We start from the raw sequence: 20,739 nt of genomic DNA, 5'->3' as shown, positions 1-20,739 counted from the left end.
GGAAAAGTGCATCCATGACCAAATGCAAGCCAAGAGCATTTGAATTCCACTCCTGGGCTGCAAACATTTTGGTGAAATGTTTTTTCATTAAAAATTCTCACCTGAGGAATGGGGAGCAATTTTGCCACATTTTGGATCCCTTGCCAACATTTTAGGACCAGAAGAAGCTCCCCCCCCCCCCAAATATAATATGTGGGTTACGTTTTGTTGAAAAAAGCTCTCTCTGCAATGTAAAATGTCCCATAGAGGACTTAAAAAGTATGGAAAGTACCCTCATACCCACCAGAGCAAGTGTACCAGAGGGATACAGCCCTCCATGTTTCCCTCCTTGGGGACCCAAGGACCAAATGCAGCCTACTAACTTTCAACATTTGCCCAGCCCTGACCTATAGTCTGAGCCTGAATATTTTTGTTGACTCGCTAGCTTTATTGTAATTTCTACTGAATGCATGGCTTTATACTGTGAAGTGGTTTTAGATTTTTGTAAGAGCCACTCCACATGGTACATGGTACACAATAGTGGGGTGAAATGCAGTATATAAACATAAAGGTAGATGTGGGAGGCCTATTTTTTAATAATGAGAGGTTGAGGAGTTCCCCTGTGATAGAAAAGTGGATATCTGAAACCTGTAAAGAAATCTGATATTCAGTTTGACCCAATGTAATTCTCCTTACATGTTCCCTATTTTAAATGCTGTGTGATTCATCTTTCTTTGCATTTGCAGAAGGGAAGTAAAGCAAATAGAAAAACAATGACTTATAGATCCTACATCAGTGCCACATAGTGTAAATAACCACCAGCAGAGTAATATTGTACTTTTATTATAAAATATCTGTGATATATAGCAACACAGTGCAACAAATGCAAAGTGGAAGCCAACATGTATAGCTGTTATCATGCATTGCAATCCACCTTTGCATACAACAAGATGAATGTCAAAGTAGAACTGCATGAACAATGGCCCTGTATGCAGAACACTATTTCCTCTACCAGTTGGATGCAACTGTAGGATATTATTCACAAAATAAAATACATCAAGCATGCCTAGCACATCTGCACATGTCACTAACAGGATGTCTTTCCTACAGCAACTGTGTCCAAAATATATAACTGTGATTGCTCTTATAGCCATATCATATAGAACTTGGTTGAAATTAGAGCATATTTTTTTCAAACATAAACATTCCTAAATTGCTGTGTTGAACCCAAGTTTCCTTCTTATTTTAAGAATATTTTGATATGTGCTTTTTAAATTCAAAGAGTCTGCGCAAGAAAGAGAAATCCATTGAATGAAACACTGCCTTTAGTACTCAACAACATTAGCATCCTACTGTGATTCTTTTAAATATTGTGTTTTTCATATAGTACTGCAGTCGAAATGTAGTCAAAAAGCTATCTTGGTTCCAAACACATTACTAAATATGTGAGCCCTCATAGGAAAATTAATTAAATCTGTTGGTATTTTCCACAAGAACTTGGCATGAACATTAATTCTGTTCTAGAATCCATGACAGCTAGTGGCTGCCATGTCAGTGAGGTGGTATATTTGCTCTAGAGTTTAATATCAACTTTAAAAGAGCTATACAAGATACTGTACTTTTTCCAGAGATAAGTTCCAGCACCTTCAGCTTGAACTAAGACTCAGATGGGATTTTCTGCCTGACCTACAAGGAAGCCACCAGCTATCGGGTTTTGAAACTGTCTAGACCATTCTTTGCAAAATGCCAGTGTGCTAGAATAAAAAAGTCTTTCCAAACCAGCTTTACTGCTACTATGTAATCCCATAGAACACTAAAATTACAGTACATACATGTTTGTATTTGCTGTAGCTGTCAGCCATTCTCCAGCCAGACCAATAATATCAAGGCCACTTGAGAGTTGGTTGAAATAACGTGGATGTCCTTAAAAACACAAGAAAGTTAAAATAGATCAAAGTTTTGTGAGGAATATTAGAAATGTATCACATTTCAACACAATGAAATGGTGTAAAAATAGTGGTAAAGTATTCATTAGCTGTTAGGGCAGGAAATAACTGTTCAAATGTAGCCTGCAGGCCACCACAGTGGCTTCCAATGTGACAGCAAATTGATGTCAGGATTTAGCCACGTTTTAAAACAGGTATCCAAAGTGCTGAATCTATTTTGAGGACAGTCTTCAATATCCTGTGGAGCAATTTTATAGTTCAGTCTAAAACAAAGAATGACATCGAAGCTACCAGCTACCTCTGGATAAAGCAGCAGTAGTGGGAGAAGCTAGCAAGCATGTCTTTATACTGGGGACAGAAAAGACATGCCTGTAAAAGTATCTTTCCAAAATAAAGGTAACTAGAGAAGTAAAATATAAAAAATGTAGCTATAGTAGCCATTGATGGCCTTATCCTTCATGTCTTGTGGTGGATGAGAATGTCATGGTTTGAATATTTTAAGATGAACTTTGTAGAATTCACAACTTTATCCATAAATTAGAGAGAAACAACTTGTGCTCAAATCTAGCTTCTGCTCCTAACAAAAGCAGACCAATGCAATCAAGTGTTGAAATCTACCAATGGGCCTATACACGATGGAATTTTATAGATACATTTTTCCACCCACCCATTCATATACTGCATTTTCCCCAGAACCTGGTCTCAAGGCAGCTCACAAAATTAAAACAGATTGATTTTAACACACACACATACACACAGAGGATTATTTTAAAAATGTAACTAAAAGTGACTTGAAATACATCCAAAAAAGTTTAAAAACAAAAAAATTACACTAATAAATCCCCTTTTCAGCTACTGAAAGCTTATTGGTAGAAAGAAATAATCAGGAGACTAATCTAGCCTTCCTAGGCAGAGAGTTCCAGAACCTGGGGACAGCCACTGGCAATGCCTTCTGTGAGATTCCCCCCAGATAGACCTGCAAAGGTGGTGGGAGTAAGGGCGCATCTGCACTGTAGAAATAATGCAGTTTGACACCACTTTAACTGTCATGGCTATATCCTACAGAATCCTAAGATTTGTAGTTTTGCAGGACACTGGCATTGATCCATTTCAAACGGGCTTCAGGACCGGGTATGGGGTGGAGACTGACATGGTCGCTCTAACTGATGACCTTTGTCTAGGCATTGACAGAGGGAGCGTGACCCTATTGGTGCTGCTAGACCTTTCAGCGGCATTCAATACAATAGACTGCGACAGTCAAGAGCACCTGTTATCAGCTTCAGCTGATACGCCAGTTGCGCCCTCTCCTGGAACGGGGTGACCTCGAAACCGTAGTACATGCACTGGTAACCTCAAGGCTTGATTTTTGCAATGCGCTTTACATGGGGCTACCCTTGTGCCTAGTCCGGAAACTCCAGTTGGTACTGAGTATGGCAGCCAGGTTGGTCACAGGAACACCATATAACACCAATACTGAAGTCACTCCACTAGCTGCCTATCAATTTCCGGGCACAGTACAAGGTGTTGGTTATCACCTTTAAAGCCCTACATGGCTTGGGCCCAACCTATCTGAGGGATCGCCTGCTTCCATAAAATCCGCCCCGTACACTCAGGTCCTCTGGGAGGAATTTACTACAGCCCTTAAAGTCCAGATTGACAGCGACCTCCCAGAGGACATTCTCTGCAGCCGCTCCCAATTTATGGAATGGCCTGCCTGATGAGATCTGTCAAATTACCAATCTAGAGAGCTTTTAAAAAGCCATTAAGACGGATCTCTTCCGGCTACAAATAAGTCCTCCCATCTATCGAACTCTGCCCATGGTTTTTATTTGGATTATTCAGATTTTAGCATGTTAGTTTTAATCTTATAATGTTTAATCTTGTTTTAAGGGGGGTACTGAGCATATATGAATGTATTTTAGTCTGTGGTATGCTGCTGTGATTGCTTGGCAAAAAGCGGGATAAAAATTTAAAAATTATTTTTATTTATTTTTATTAAAAAACCTTGTAAAACTACAAATCCCAGGATTCCATAGGATGGAGCTACAGCCTGTAAGGTGATGTCAAACTGCATTATTTCTACAGTGTTGATGCGCTCCTATAGAAGGACCCCTGCTGAAGATATTTTGATCTTCCAGATAGCCTGGACCCAAGTGAGTTATGACTTTACATTGTAACCAGTTTCTTCAGTGTCTCGAAATAAAGAGAGGTAGCCAGTGGAATTGTTGTGACAAATCTTGTAACCATCTTAGGTCAAAAGTCTAGCTGTAGTTCTTTGAGCCTACTTTTTAAAGCACTTTTCAGAGGTAGATCTTTGGCCCCACTGATGTTTTTAACCTCCTTTCAAAAGCAGTTCTGTGTAGAGTACGTTACTATTGTCCTAATGGGATGTAACTATGATCTTTCTTTCCATTCTAGCACAGTTCACACAATAGTTTGTTTATTTGAGTCTTTAGTCTGTTTTTTTTTTAAATAAAATGTGGGAGAAACTCAAACTGATGGTTTTATCTATTTTGAAAGGGAGATTTGAGTTATTAGCTCTTAAAAGTTTAGATCTGAATCCCTGTGTTTCCAACCATAATAATGTCTAATTTCAATAGATACCTTTTTCTCCCTAACAGACTTTCCATCTTTACATATACATGACAGGCAGGTAAAATAAGAATCTTCAATTTGGAAAGAATATAAATTCCTTTTGGATTTGTCTTGTGGAGATTGCTAAAAATATCTTATTAAAAATGAACTGAACAAAGTCCACAAATTTCATCACATTCACAATGGGGGAAAAATTGAGATTTAAAACACTGGTGAAGCCCATCCCTATTTGTTACCTGTTTTAACTCCATATTTCAGGGTATCTCTACAGTCAACAAGAATTTGTTCCAAAGGTTGTGGTTGATCAGAGAGTTCCATGCTGAAGCCTTCCAGCCCTTCCAGAAGCTGATGTGGGTGATGGAAATCCAGCACTTTACTCTTTCTATCATAGGTCTTCTTGATGTATGTCAAGAGAATATCCACCACTTCATGAAGGAACTGTCCTGTAAATTCCTCACCATTCCGTGAAGGCAGCAGGTCTGGTGGGGAAAAATAATCAAGCAAGCTTTAAATTTAATCAATTTGGCATTCAGGGGAAGTCATGGAGGGAAGTGTTTTCACAAAGGGCTGTCATGTTGCAGGGAGATTCCGCTTGTTCCTTCAAATCTAGAACTACATTCCACTGATTTTTCTCCTGGACAATTCATTCATTCATTCATTTTATAGACTTGCAAGGTACATCTGAAAATACGGATTGTTACAGGTGCACCATACAACAGAGAGACAGACATGTCACAATACAGACCGAAGTGGTCAAAGCTGTCCTGGAATCCCCCCATTACTTGGGCCCTCTGTCATGATGCCAAGTTGCTATTTGCATGTATGTCCTGCTGTGCCGTCCAGAGCTACCACTGATGATACACATCACACACTCTGAAGTCAGAAAAAAGATCCCAGATATCAATCACATGGCTGGATACCTCATTCTGACCTCAAAGCAAGTGACTGTGGCAGTCATGGTGCCAGGCAGCACAGCCGGATGCCTTGTAAACAGCTGCCCAGCATCACAACAGAGAGCTCCAGATCTTCCGAAATGGTAAAGTTTTTACAACCATTTTAAGGGGTCATTCAGTAGGTTCAGTGCTGAACTGTCCAGACATCGTCCTGACAATTCACACGAGAACCAGGGATTGGACTCTGCATCATCAGAGCTCCTTGCCTTGAGAAGGTTTTATTTGGCCCATGCAGACAGGGCCCAAGTCATGGCTGTTAAGCATAAAAGGAAAACTTCCACACTGAATTCTGACCCCAAAATATGTCTTTAATGCAAGTCTGAGAGTGGAGACAGACTTTATGAAAATGGAGGCCAGAGTGTGGGTGACAATACTCAGTTATTGGCTCAGACTGTCCTTCCCCACTGGTCTTGCTCTACTAACCCTAACAGATGATTTCCAGTCTATGTAGAAACAGATGGCAATGATTAAAATTTCATCACTAGGATTTTTTCCAGATCTTCTGCTCATCGTGGGATATGATAAGGCTAAAGCAACCATCAAAGAACAGGTGGTCAATACAGAGAGACAACTAGATCTAGCTAGTGCCCCAAATTTTATTGCTAGTGACTCCAACAGATATTTGGCAGCACCTATGGCATACTTAGCAAACTCGAATCACCTAAACACTGGAGAGCCTTTACTTTGGCACAGTATCATGCCCTTCCCCCAGTTGTCCTTAAAGGCCGATATAAGAAGATCAGCTTCTCAGACAATGTCCATGTGACTCTGATCAAATAAAGACAACAGAGCATATACTACTCCATTGTTCATACCACAGGGACATCTACCTTAGCCTTATTTCACCTTTACTGTATAAATACCAAGGACACAGTAGTCAATTTTATACTACTCTGTTGCTTTCAGAAACCAACCGCAATGCAACATACAATTTTGCTAGATTTTGTGCAGCTGCAGTTAAAATTTGCCAGGCAATGGCATCCACAGTTCACTTTGAAAGCAAGCAGTGTGTCCCTATAGGCTTTGTTAAAACAAAAAGAGTTTGTGGATGGGGGATCAGAACCTGTCTTCTTTAGGTCCAAAACACACTGAAGAAATAATCCAGTTTGAGACCACTTTATTTGCTCTGGCTCAGTGCTGGGAAGTTCTAGGATAATGGTGTTTGTCAGAGAGCTCTGGTGCCACAATAAGCTACACTTCCCAGGATCCCCTACCACTGACCTAGGGCAGTTAAAGTGGTCTCAAACTGATTGTTTCTGCAGTGTGTTTTGAATTTCAGTGGCACATGGAGGGTGAAGTGCAGTCACCTGCAGAATTGCCCTCTAAATGATGTTTCTAGCACTGGTGTACATGCCTTGTATATAACATAAAACTGGTGGTATAACATAAAACATGAGATTACTTTGTCACTCTTAACAAGCAGTAAAATTAAAATTAAATAAATGAACATGCCATTCAAAAGCCTTTAGTCATTCCCTTAAGGGCATTAATGCACTTAAAGGTGCATTAAATCTCATTGATGTTAGTGGGACTTTCTGCTGAATAAGTCTCTCCCGCAAACACATGCCCTTTGTCTATCACACAGAGAGTACTATAGAGACCTAGATAATAGGAAGCAATATGTTAGAGTAACATATGAACCTTACCTGACTCATAGATGTTTGAAAAATTTGTTACAAAGCTCTCAATGGTAGAATCTTTCCCCCTCTCCTCACATTCTCCTTGGAAACTGGAAAGATGCTTTTGTCTCAGCTGGTGAGGTTTGGTACGGAGCTGTTCATCTGAGAAAGTAGCATGAACTTAATAATGTTTACAAGTACACACCCAATAAACAAATATGTTAAACTAGCCATACTGGTTCGCATCTGTAATCAGCTTGGCTATGCCACACTATTTTTGCATGTTCTTTGTTCCCTTGCAAATTTACTAACATGAGTGGGACCTGCCCCAAAATGTTACATTGTATAGCCAACCATTTAGGAGATTATCACACATGCATTTTTTCCCCAATCCAGGCATGGGACGGGATCGGGCTGCAACAGGGGGAAGGTGTTACCAAACATGAAAATGCTGCTGCACTGCCAGCCGACCACCACCTGGCCCCAAGCCGTGCTTATCCCACCAATTTTGGTAGTATGGAAGCTTTCAGTGTCTCAAAATCAGCTGGCTTGGAGATGGGTGGTGGTCAGCCGGCATCACACCAGCAATTTCATGTGTGATAACACCCATTTCCCCCATTCCAGCCCAATCCCATCCCATGCTCGGGTCGGGCAGAAATGGCTGTGTGATAAGCTCCTTAGTGGAATCCTTCTCTTCCCAGACTGGGAAAGGAAATTTTGTAATGCTGTTCAGGCATCTTTGGCAGTGCACCTACACATTAAAAATAATGGTGTTTGACACCACTTTAACTGCCATGTATCCATCCTACAGAATCCTGGGATTTTTACTTTGGTAAGGCACCAGCATTCTTTGGCAGAGAATGCTAAAGATTTTGTAAAACTACAATCCTAGGATTCTGTAGGATGAGACCATGGCAACTAAAGTGGTGTCAAACTCCATTATTTCTACAGTGTAGATGCACCGTATGTGAAAAGAAAAGGGAGGTTTTCTTATAGGTACAGGACAGGTGAGAATTAATGACCAAAGTCTGCAGTTTTCTTCAAATTTTGCATTTAAAAAGTGGCCAGTTTTTCCAAATTCAGACATTTCTGACCATTGTGTTGACAGCTAGTAAGAGGTTGTGCTAGGGAGTCTTCTTGACAAAACCACTTCACTCTTATGCAGTTCTAATATGTGGTGCTATCATCCCTTCCTTTTCAAATCTTTATAAGGCTCGAATCAACTTTAGGTAAAATTATTTTCTTGGCAGGCATGGCTTTTAAAAAAGAAAAGAAAATACATTTTAATGTAGGAACATGTGTTCTTCTGTGCATCTAGCATGTTTCATGGGTATGTAGAAACTGTTCCACTCTTTTTCTGATAGTTCCATTTCTCTTGAAACCTTGAGATTCTCAGCCACTTGGAATTATGGTAAGCTAACTGAACACCATTTCTTGCAATTGGTGTTACATTCTCTGATAATATGACAATACCTGCAGTTCTCAGTCGCAGCCACACATGACAATAGAAGTGCCCTTCTTAATAATTATATTGCCTAGCCGATGACCACATTGGGAGTTAGACTCATTGCTTTTGGTGAGGCAAGAGAAATTGCTTAGGGAATGTTTTGCAGCTCTTTAACCAGTGATATCATAACTGGTGAAACCCTATGGACTTACTAAAGCAGACAAGTAGGAAAACAGTAAAAAGAGACAGCTGTGTTTATGATAGTTTAATATGGTTGTTTACTACCATTAGGACTGGGGATGTCCACATCTATAAAGTCCATACCCCTTTCCTACTTCCATGCCTGGTTGAGATCCATTTCCACTGTTTTGTTTGATAAGGCAATGAAATCCATCCATTTCCTTCCTTGAATTCCCTTCACTGACTGCAACGTCAGCAGTATTTTGTGTACATTTGACATGCAAATTGCATCTGCCCCCTGAACTGGCCAGGGACTGCAAAACCAGGACTAGCTGATTTAATCTTGGACTGAAAACTGATTTCTTACACATATCCACATGTCCTACTTAATATTTGCATGAGAAGAATACTTTGGACAGTGAGATCTCTAAATAGTATCTAACAGGTATCCAATATTTTTGGATACCAAGATACCTAACCAGTTTTACACAGTAGCATTTGTGTGGCTTGCGTGGCAGCATTCATGCTGCATAAAGAATCCAGGTTGACACCACTTTAACTGTCATAGCTCAATGCTATGGAATCCTGGGAATTATAGTTTGTTGTGGCACCAGAGCTCTCTGAATAAGAAGGCATTGAACATGGCAGGTAAAGTGGTGTCAATCTGCAATGTGGATGCAACCTATGTCTGCGGGACAGTGAATGTACTCTGGGGTTTGGTCTCAGCCTTAAAAGAGCTGTCAGGGGTGCTGAATTCTAACCCTCCCAAATGGTTCAACATCTTGGATTTAGCCTTTAAAAATCAGCCAAAGCTCTGGAATGAATTGATTGCTTGACTGACACAGAAGTCATCAGATGAAAAGGGCTTTATGTTGCTTTTATAAACATCTTGTTTGTTCTTCTGTACAGAGAAAGTTTGTCCATCTTTGGGAAGACTTTTGGCTAATTTTGTTAGAGATCTTGATGAAGGCATTAAAATAAACAGTTACAAAAAGTGGAATGTTTGTACAAGACAAAATGAATACAAATATTTAAATTGCCTCATGACAGCTACACAAAACAGCACATTCTTGCATTGAGGGCTTTAGGGCATTCAAGTAAAAGAATGAATGCGTTACCCACCCTGTCACTTGTTCCCTGCTCTTGCTTTTCCTTTTGTCCTGCCTCTTTTGAAAATATCAAGGTGAATCCCAGTAAATCAGCTTTAGTTTTCTAAATTCTATGGAAAGCACTGCTGAACAGCATAATACGGAGAAGTTCTCTTGCCATTCTGTGGTGTTTGTTCTCTCATTTCATTTTCATGTGGAACAAAACCTGAGATGTAGTTTTCACTAAAATACAAAACAAAACAAAGACCTTTCCAGCCCCACCTTAGGTATTTAGCATCCAAGCAGAATATTTTCCATAGTCCTCTACTTCTCTTCTCTCCTGCTTTAAATAACCTTGCAGTTAGCCAGGTCTAGCAAAATCATCCTTACCTCACCTCATCTGTGTTCAGTCCATTGTTTTGTTTCATGCCCTGCCTCTTTGAGCCTTTCTATCCTATTCATTTAGGGCAGCCACACCCTAGTCAGGGCCCTAGTCAGAGTACCAGTGTAAAATGATGCTCTGAATGTTGGAGTAGGACTCTGGAAAACCAGGATTTGAATCCCTGCTCAGCCACTACTGGGCAAATCACTCTCTCTCAGAGGAAGGCAATGGAATCCCCCCCCCTCCAAAAAAAAACCTTGTCAAAAATACCCCACAATACAGGGGTACCCCGGGTTACGAAATTAATTCGTTCCGCCGCCGCTTTCGTAACCCGGAATACTTCGTAAGCCGAAAAAGCCATAGGCGCTAATGGGGAAAAGCCGCGATTTCGTGTGAAATAGCGCCGAAAAGCACCAAAAAATTTTTCGTAACCCGAAATAACCTTCGTAACCCGGAACAATTTTTTTGAATGGATTTTTTTCATAACCCGGAAATTTCGTAAGGCGGCGCATTCGTATCCCGGGGTACCAGTGTAGGTTCACAATAAGTCATGGTTCACAGAATCCTCTTGGCATATTCATCCCAAGTTTCATATCAGGTTGCAAGACTTTTCTTTACTCTTCTATAGTATCTTTCTATGTATGTGTGTATATGTGCCTTCAAATTTCCAGTTGACTTTATGGCAACCCCATGAATGTCATTGTTTTCTTGGGCAATAGTAACAGCATTTCCATTTTCATGCCACTTAACAGTGAACTCAGCACTCTGTAAGCAGTTTACAATGTATTATCCAATTGCCTCCAACAAGCTGGGTAGTCATTTTACTGACCAACAAAAGGATGGAAGGCTGAGTCAACCTTGGAGCCCTGGGATCAAACTCATAACATTGTGGTTGCAATACTGGCATTTAACCATTGAGCCACCAGGGCTCCTTAAGGTTGTATGTACAACATATCTTTCACTGTTGAGAGGTGAACTACATGCTATGTTCAACAAGGAGCATGCAGCTAAAATTTACTTTCCTTTTTACTTTCAGATTAGTTTATGGGGGTATATCTTTACCAGACACATTGAATGCAAGTGTGTGTCTGTGTGTCTGTGTGCGCACATGTGCATGTGTGCGCTTGTGCCTTCAAGTCACTTGTTGACTTACAGCAATCCCATGAATTTCATAGGGTTTTCTTAGGCAAGGAATACTCAGAGGTGGTTTTGCCAGTTCCTTCCTCTGAAATACAACCTACAGCAGCTGGTATGCATTGGTGAGCTGCCATCCAAGTACTAACCAGGGCTGATCATGCTTAGCCTCCAAAATCAGATAGGATCTGGAGCCTTTAGGGTATTAAGGCCCTGTCTCTCTATAGATCTTACTCCTTGTGATTAACAATTTTATTTTAAACTATGCGGGTATTCCATATTTTTTAATGGATGTCACTTGTTCATCAACATGTAAACTAATTTTCTGATATATTGATCCCAATGTTGCTAGACCCCACTTCTGAAATCCATGTGTTGAACAGAGTTCTGATCCTGCAAGGTACCTAAATGTGTACAATTTTATTCCAATGATACCACTTTTATGGTATTGCCCTATTGTGGGTCTTATGAGTATTTAGATTTTTTGTCATCTTTATCATGAATTCATCACAGTGCACCTCAAGGGGCAAAACAAAATAAAACACAAAAAGCCTGGTATTTGTCTTCCTCCATTTGATTTTTGCTTAAATGCTCTCTGTGGAGAAGAAATAACATTAACATATTTAATTACTTAGTTTTACCTACAGAAAGCAGCTGCCTAAACTTATTTGCATACAGTTATCCGCATGTGCAAAATTGCACCTGCTTCAAACTGAAGGCTACATTATCCCTGTTTTTATCCAGGGCGTTTGGTGTATTTTATGACGTATTTCAATTAGAATTTGTCATTAAAAGATCTTGTACTGCAAATGCAAATCTGTTCTCACCTTGCCCAGAAACCATTTCTATCTCTCTGGTGTGTGTGTGTGTGTGTGTGTACATTTATACCTCCAAATAGAAGCACACGAGTTGTTAAATGACTTTTTCACTTATGCAAAATGACACTGAAGTAATTATAAAGATATCATCTTTCCAAAGCCAACTCCTTTCAAACCTTTGCCAAAAACTTTCTAGCAGGCAGGGTGAACAAGACAAACAGAAACAAGGTGTGTCTATTTGCAGTTGTTTCATTTTAGCCTCCTTTGCCCCCCCCCCCCCCGCCCCTTGCAGACGATCATGGACAGTTCCTTGATCTTGCCAATTTCTGAGGAATTCCCTGGAATCCGGATAATCTAGTTAATTTCTTTCCAGGGATTTTGACTGAATATTCCAGTAAATATTGGGGAATTCCAGGGATTTTGGATTTTGGTAAATCATTCCAGGGAATATCTTTGAGGCTTGTTGGCAACACTGCTTCCTAGTCAAATAGAGGTGTTTCATTATTATGCCAAACACTAGTTGTGCATGAACTAGACATGATTGGTTTCTTCCCTTGCAGTAAAGTACTGGAGATTTATGGATTTCTTATGCTCTATGGGTCATTCTTATGCTATATGGTTCAAGGGGATGTGGTGGCTTAGTGGTTAAGATGCCAGTTCTGACAACAGGAAGATCAGAAGGTCGGCAGTTCGAGACCAAAGTGCCACATGATGGAGTAAGCTCCTTTCAGTAGTTGCAGCTTCTACCAACCTAGCAGTTTGAAAGCATGCACACGCAAGTAGATAAATAGGTACCACTTCAGTGGGAAGGTAACAGCATTCCATGCAGTAATGGAGAAGACCACCCCCCCCCTACAGTTGGTTACAATTATACATTCATGTCAAGGGACTATGTTTACTTTGAGGGATCATTTACACCAGGGGCAATCATGTAGCCTTTCAGATGTTAGTGAACTGCACCTCCTCTCATTTTTCACCATTGCTATGATAGCTAAGCCTGCTGGTACTTGCAGTCTGACAAAGGACCTCATTGCACAGGCCCTGGGGTACAGGCCCGGTGCGGAATGGAAGGGGCAGGAAGAGAATGGAATGGGGATATCACCTATTTTACTGCACGCCAGAATGCCACTGATGCTGCCTGACATCCCCGTTCCGTTCCCCATCCGTCCCACAACAGGCGATTTTCAAGAACAGGGATCGTCTTGAGGGCCAAATACTATATTCATATTTATAATAATTAAAATTAAGAAACTAGTTTAAAGTACTATCTATCTACAACATTCCAAAATAGTTCTTACAATTAATTTGGGTACCTAGATCATAGCTTACTAGCAGCCAGGGCAAGTTTTGCAACCATAACAGTGATGTAAACATTATTATCAGCTATACGATGCAGAACTGTTCAAGAGGGAATTGTTTAGAAATGAGAGGGAGCATATGATTAAGGAACCTTTGTCTAGGTGATGTATGTGGGGAACATTATAGCAGATAGTAATAAATGTCCTCCACTTGCCCTGATTCACTGATACCGAGACTTTGAGTCAAAGGAGCATTGTTATATCTCCCCTTCAAATAAGTAAATAGCTGCACTGTAAATGTAAATCTGTAAACACTTTTTGAAAGGGGCCAAAATAAAGTTAGAAAAATATTTCTCCATTCCAAAGGATGTTTTAAACAATGGATAGTGTAAAAGAATATGCTGTTGTGAATGCATGAATAAGTCTCCCACTTAGAAACAAGTTGGATTTTTTTCTTTTTAACCAGTTGTCTGATTCTTTTGGAATAATTTGGTAGGGCTTCTGTGTTAATCCCATATTTATGTATATTCATCCTGAGTTTGTCCTGGACCTTTGAGAGTCAGATTGCAATTGCTCTAAGAATCATTTTTAGGGAGCCAAGTAAGACTCATATTTCAGCTGATATAAGGCCAATGCCACATGTGCACCCACTTGATGGGAAATTAGCCTTGGTTTAGCTCTTAAAAGAGAAGCAGATGTGTCTTTAGGAACAGCCAACAGAGATTTCAAAACAGTATTCTGCACATTCTCTAAAATAATGTTATTGTAGCCCCAGATCTCTGCACCATGCATAAACTGTGGGATAATTTTCTTTTGGAAAACCTCAAATGTATTAGCAACCAGGTTTCCCCCATAAAATCTGTGAAACCTCATGAGAGAGTTGATAGATTGGGAGAATTTCAGCTTAGTTGCATGAAAATGAGGTACACATAATAATTTAGAATTAAAACCCAAACTCAGGTATTTAAAATAGGATTATTGTTCTATGGATGTTGTATTCTGTCTCCAGCTATGGGTTTTTCTCTTCTTCTCAAAGACCACCACTTTTGTTTTTGAATGGTTGATTGTTAACTACTTTTTTAAACAAAAAGCATTCAACTGTTTTAGAAGTCTCCGCATACTAATCAAGATGGCAGAAATCAAAACAGTATCATCAGCAAACAAAAGAACTGAAAGTTTGCAATCTGGTATGGTAACTGGAAAAAAATCTGATTCAGACAAATGTCAGGCAATATCATTTATATAAAAATTTAATAAAAAGGGGGCTAAAAGACAACCCTGTCACACTTCCCCAGCTATAGTAATGTTATCAGCCCTGGTGGCTCAGTGGTTAAATGCCTGTAATGCAGCCATTCATGCACAAACCACAAGATTGTGAGTTCAATACAAGTCAGGGGCTCTATGTCAACTCAGCCTGGCATCTTTACGTAGATCATGAAAATGAGTACCTAGCTTGTTGAGGGCAATTAGCTTACACTTTGTAAACTGCTTAATACATCGGTAAGCAGTATAGAAATGTACTTGCTATTGCTTGCTGTTGCTGGTAGTCTATTTGCTCCAATTCTGACCCCAAGAGATGTATTAGAGTGCAGCAACTGAATTAAAAAGAGCAGTCTTCTGACAATATTACTGGCAGATAGCTTTTGCCAAAGATGATCTCGAACAATAAGATCAAAGGCAGAACTTAAATCCACAAAAATAGCTAAGAGTTCTTTTCTGCCTTTATGTGAATTTTTTTTTATCACATCGTACAGAATAAAATATTGGTGTGTTGTGGATTCACACTTCATGAATCCTGCTTGTTCTTCTGCAAAATTTTCAGAGGCCAAGACTTCCAACTTATTCAATAAGTATTTTGAGTATAGCTTCAATACAATACTCAATAAACTTATAGATCTAAAATTCTTCAGGTCAGCCTTGGAGCCCTTTTTATGAATAAGGACAACTATGCTCACTCACCATCTTTGTAGTATTTCCCCATGTTGGTTAACATGTGAAAACAATGATGCTAATACTGGCACCCACCAGTCAGAATCTGATCTGAATAATTCTGCAGGGAGCAAATCTTCCCCAAGAGCTTTTTGAGTAGGACAGAAGTTAATCAAATTATTGATTTCATCAAGAGACACTGGTTCCCAATCAGGGCAACAAGCAAGCACAAACATGTTTATGCTATAAAAAGGTTTAATGCTAGCTCCTAAAATAGATTAATTTTCAAAAGAGAAGAAAAACAGGCCTGCAATTATGCAGAATTATTTTGGTTGCTGGTGAAATCATAGACATTTTTAGATTTGTTTTGCCCAAAATCTAATGGAGTGTCAAGTGGAGTGTCAAGTGTTTGACAAATTCTAATGAATATAGTCTATCCTTTTTTTTCCCCAATGTAAATTTTTCTACTCCCTGCGAAGTTAAGACTGTAATTTTCTAGTGAATCTTCCCATCTTATAACAGCTTCAACTAAAGTAAGTGTCTGGATTGCACATTGTTTATCAAACACTCCATGTCTGGGATGTTTAACTGGACTTCTAATTTAGAACTAACCACGAGAGGTCTGATTTTTTGGCCTATTTTATCATAAACTTTCAGGTGGTCTGAATAGAAAAGGGTTTGTCTCTTAAGAGAAGCATGCTGGGAGAGTTATTTTTAAAAAGTTAATAATGGCGGTTTACAGACCGCCCAAAAAGGGTGGTCTGCCGCCGCTTCCATTTCTGCCGCTGGGAAGTCTCAGCCTCCAAACGGGGAGGCTTCCCAGCGGCAGAAAAAGAAGCCGCAAAAAGTGGCTTCTTTTTGCGTCGCGCTTGCGATGCACAAGTGCGCAAATGGCGCACTCGTGACATCACAAGCACAGGGGGACATGTGGACGCTAAGCATCCGGCACGTAAAAATGGTGGCGCCCATGTGTATAGGGCTCCACCATTTTTACGCCCCCATCACGTGCTTGGGGTGAGGCCGGTATGGACGCTAGGTCCTCGACCAACCCCTAGCACGTGACGGAGGCATATTAAAGGCCCGTCTAGAAAGGGCCAATGTCTTGTATCTTCTCATTCCAGCTTTTATCTCTTCTAAATTTTCAGTGATTCAATGATTTTTTTGTTTGTTTGTTTTTTGAGAAAGATGTTAGACTAAGAGAAAAAAGAGATAATTGAATTGGCATATGATTGCTTTCAGGCCTAGCCAGAACTTTTACATTTACAAACCTTGAGGTACCTGTGTATGAAAGAATTAAATAACCAATCACACTTTCCCCTTTAGGACCTATGTATGTGCTGAAAGCACAGTTTGCACATACTGAAGTCACTGTCACATACCAGGCTTATGGTTGCACACAAATCTTCTTATCATTTGGCTTGAGGTAACTGGCAGAATGAAAGTGGTTACTGCTCATTGTTTGTTCCCTTGTAGGAGATACCCCACATTCCTCAGCTAGCCTACTAGTAGGATTCCAACAGTGCACGGTTGTCAATCGTCTATACTTTTTTTCTCAGTGAAACTGACCATAAGAAAGAAAGGAAAGCTACAGAAAATCTACCCAAAAGTCACAAAACAAGTATTTCAGGAACATCCAGCTAAAGGCTCCAGTCCATTTAAAATAGTGTAGAATCATGTTAGAAAAGTGTATGTTTAACCATGTAAAAGAATATTTTTCACCCTTGCAAGAATAAAATGTGAGGCACTGGGGACAAAGATAGTGATGTTATATAATATCATCAGTGAAATTTAATTCTAAAATATAAATAACTGTCACATGATTCTGTAAAGCCCCCTTGCATATGTCATGCTGTTTTGGGTGTTTTGTTTTGTTTTGAGAGACTGATGACTTTTCAGGAACACTAGGTCAAGTTGCCAGGAAAAAAAGGAATGAGTCTGAAAGGAAACAGACATCTAGGAAAACAAGACATCAGATCTAAAGGTGTGAATTAAGTGCACCTTCCTTCCCCTACGTGATTTGCATTTCCTCTTGCAACTTGAGACAAAGGTCTCAAGATAAACTCTGCTATCCCATTTCCATATTTGCATTTTGGTTAGCTCTGTATGCGTGTATGTTTGAACTGCTATCTTCCACTCTGCATTTTTCCAAATAAAACTTTCTTAATTCACCCAAGATCTGGATTCCTCCTCGGTTAGTATTGATATAACTTCGTCAAATAGTCCAAAGGTTTGCTAAGCCTCTTGCAAAGATAATTTCCCCAACACTGTAAGTAGCACTGACGATTGGTGAGGACCTCCCAGTCCCCTCCTTCACCTGTTCTTTGTCTAATAATTCTCTCTAGTTGCTTCTGTCCCTGAATCACCAAGGAAGGAGGGTAGTGTTTATAGGATGTAATTATTTTTTGTGGTACTTTTTAAAATGGACAGATTAATCACATTAAACACCTGATGATTTTTGAGAAAGCCCTTTGGGAGGATGAGACCTTATCTGTAAACAAGGCACCAACCCCTATTTCCTATTCTTCTCTTCCCTTTGGCTAATGACTTGAGGATTAAGAACTCAAAACCCTTTGAATGAATTCTTTTTCTTTTCTTCTTCTTTACAACACATTCCATTACAAAACCTGTGCACACAGAAAAGGCAACCAAACTGTCTTACATCCTTTCAATTAGCTATGAAACAGTCATAAAGCAGATTACTATTTTTAGAAGTCGAACAGCTTTACCAGCTAGTTGTATCTGAAGACTTACTTGTTGTGTGGGTAATCAATTGGAAATCCATCTCTTTCCCTCTTTGAATAGCCATGAACATAGAAAAACATCCACTGTAGGATAATTTTCCTGCAGCCTATACAATATAGACATCAGGTGTATGAGCTGTTAAACTAATTTGTTTTCTTATGGAGCACATAGTTTATATTTTTGTTGAATGCACAGTGCCTCTGGGCGTGCCAGTTGCTTGTTAAGTAAGATGGGTGGAGACAAAGAAGTCTGACTTATTTTCTGTGGGTGTTTTTTTAAAGTGATATCACTTTAAAGGTCCTAAGGTTCTTGGATTTTCTCATATAGGCAGTTTACAGACCGCCAAATAGTACGTCATCAATACGTACTAGGGTTAGGAAGGGGCGGTGCTTCCGCACCCCCCTAACCCTAGTACGTATTGAATATGTACAAGATGGCGGCGCCCTGTTCATACGGGCGCTGCCATCTTTACGTATCAGATGCTGAGCGTCCGTACGCGTCGCGGGCGTTGTGACGTAGTGAGTGCGCCCCTGGCGCCTCGCTACGTCGCAAACACGACTTAAAAAGAAGCTCCATTTTGGAGCTTCTTTTTCGGTCCGCGCGGGAGTCGGGCCGTGTGAAGGCTCCGGCTCCCCCGCGGACCTACTGCCGGCGGCGGCAGAGCGCCGCAAAGCGGAGGTATGTACCCCGCCATTGTTTATTGACTAAGGCACAGTAAACCACCTTTAACAACCATTGTTTCGCAGAGATCCAAAGTGAGAAAGTGACATTTTACAATAAGAAACTGAATATGGATATTTCTCTAGTTCATATGCAGTAACCTAAGGAACAAATGGTACTCACTGAGCAAGAGTACATATCAAGCCTGAACATCTGTATCAGGAGCAGGCAACATGTGAGCATCTAGATGTGGCTGGACCAAAGTTCTCATCATCCCTCTTCTATGGCTATGCAGTTTAAGGGTACATGAGAGGCGCCCGTAGCAATTATTCTCCACCTTCAACACATTGCTTAAACCTCCCTCTCCTCCTGTCTCTTCATCATTCTCTCCTAATGACTTTGCTAATTATTTCATATCTAAGATTACCACTATTCGCTCTGAGATAGTCCCCCCGGATTCTTCTTCTGCTCTTAATCTTCTATCGCCCTCGCCTAAAAAAATTTCTGTGTTTCCTCCTGCCTCTTCGGATGAACTCTTTACATTTCTGAACTCTTCCAAACCTGCAACCTGTTCTCTTGATCCAATTCCTACTCGTCTTCTAATTTCCATAGCTTCCTCTTTTCTGCCCTCACCTCTCCATATCTTCAATCTCTCTCTCTCTCTATAGGCTCCTTCCCATCGGACTTCAAACATGCTCTCATTTCCCCAGTTCTGAAAAAAACCTTCTCATGACCCCTCCTCTTTGTCTAGATATCATCCGATTTCTCTTCTTCCCTTTCTTTCTAAGGTTTTGGAACGGGTTGTTTATTCGCGCTGTCTTGAGTTTCTTGAAGCCAACTCCATCCTCGATCCCTTTCAGTCTGGTTTCTGCGCAAGGCATTCTACAGAGACAGCTCTCACTAAGATCTCGAATGACCTTTTACAGGCAAAGACTAATGGCCTTTACTCTGTTCTCATTCTTCTCGATTTGTCTGCAGCCTTTGACACTGTCGATCACTGTCTCCTAATTGACATACTCTCTGACCTTGGGTTCTCAGACTCTGTTCTCGACTGGTTTAGATCTTACTTGTCTGGCAGATCTTTTGCAGTAGTTGCAGGGGGTCAGACTTCAACTCCTGTTCCCTTATCTGTTGGAGTTCCCCAGGGCTCTGTTCTGGGTCCCCTTCTGTTTTCTCTCTACACACTGTCCTTAGGAAAACTCATTAGCTCTTTTGGTTTTTCCTACCATCTGTATGCCGATGACACCCAGTTGTATCTTTCCACCCTCGACCTTTCTCCAAGGCTTGAACAGCAAGTTTCGTCTTGCCTCACAGCTGTCTTGCAGTGGATGCGCCATCGGCGTTTGAAGCTCAACATGTCCAAGACGGAGCTTCTTGTCTTTCCTCCTAAGCCCACCCTTCAACACTCCTTTTCTGTCTCTGTGGACAACATTTCTATTCAACCAGTCCAGCAAGCCCGCAGTCTTGGTTTTATCTTTGACTCTTCTCTATCGTGTATCCCTCAGATCCAGACCACAGCCAAGGCTTGTAGATTCTTTTTGTACAATATTGCCAAAATCCGACCATATCTCTCCGCCTCTACTGCCAAGATCCTGGTCCATGCCCTAGTGATCTCACGACTGGATTACTGTAACATCCTCCTGGCTGGGCTTCCTCTTTCTCACCTCCGTCCTTTAATCTCTGTTCAGCATTCAGCTGCACGCATTATCACTTCCACCCACCGCTCTGACCACATCTCTCCTGTGTTGGCATTCCTTCACTGGCTCCCCCTCCCTTTCCGTATTCAGTACAAGCTCCTGCTGTCGACATTTAAAGCCCTCCATGGACTGGCCCCTCCTTACTTATCAGACCTTCTTTCTCCTCACCTTCCCACCAGGGCCCTCTGTTCTGGTAGTCAAGGGTTCCTGTCTCAGCCCAGGATTTCCTCTGCCCCATCCCTGATTCACCCCTTTTCACTTGCTGCCCCTCA

General features: G+C 40.6%; 1 protein-coding gene across 1 annotated transcript in view; it reads right to left on the bottom strand.

The window, feature by feature from the left end:
• The window catches only part of LOC121929526 (glutamate decarboxylase 1-like), a 46,376-nt gene extending 28,080 nt beyond the window's left edge, over positions 1 to 18,296 (bottom strand). Inside the window, exons 1-4 of the mRNA XM_042465152.1 lie at positions 18,120 to 18,296; positions 7,120 to 7,254; positions 4,757 to 4,999; positions 1,812 to 1,902 (exon numbers count right to left, since the gene is read on the bottom strand). Coding sequence (XP_042321086.1) covers positions 1,812 to 1,902; positions 4,757 to 4,999; positions 7,120 to 7,254; positions 18,120 to 18,180 — 530 coding nt within the window. The 5' untranslated portion in view covers positions 18,181 to 18,296. The remainder of the gene's footprint in view (positions 1 to 1,811; positions 1,903 to 4,756; positions 5,000 to 7,119; positions 7,255 to 18,119) is intronic.
• Positions 18,297 to 20,739: the final 2,443 nt, after the last annotated feature.

Source organism: Sceloporus undulatus, chromosome 4, assembly GCF_019175285.1.
Source record: "Sceloporus undulatus isolate JIND9_A2432 ecotype Alabama chromosome 4, SceUnd_v1.1, whole genome shotgun sequence".
Taxonomy (NCBI): domain Eukaryota; kingdom Metazoa; phylum Chordata; class Lepidosauria; order Squamata; family Phrynosomatidae; genus Sceloporus; species Sceloporus undulatus.
The sequence above is the reverse complement of the archived record's forward strand: the minus strand, read 5'-3'. Positions and strand labels throughout refer to the sequence as shown.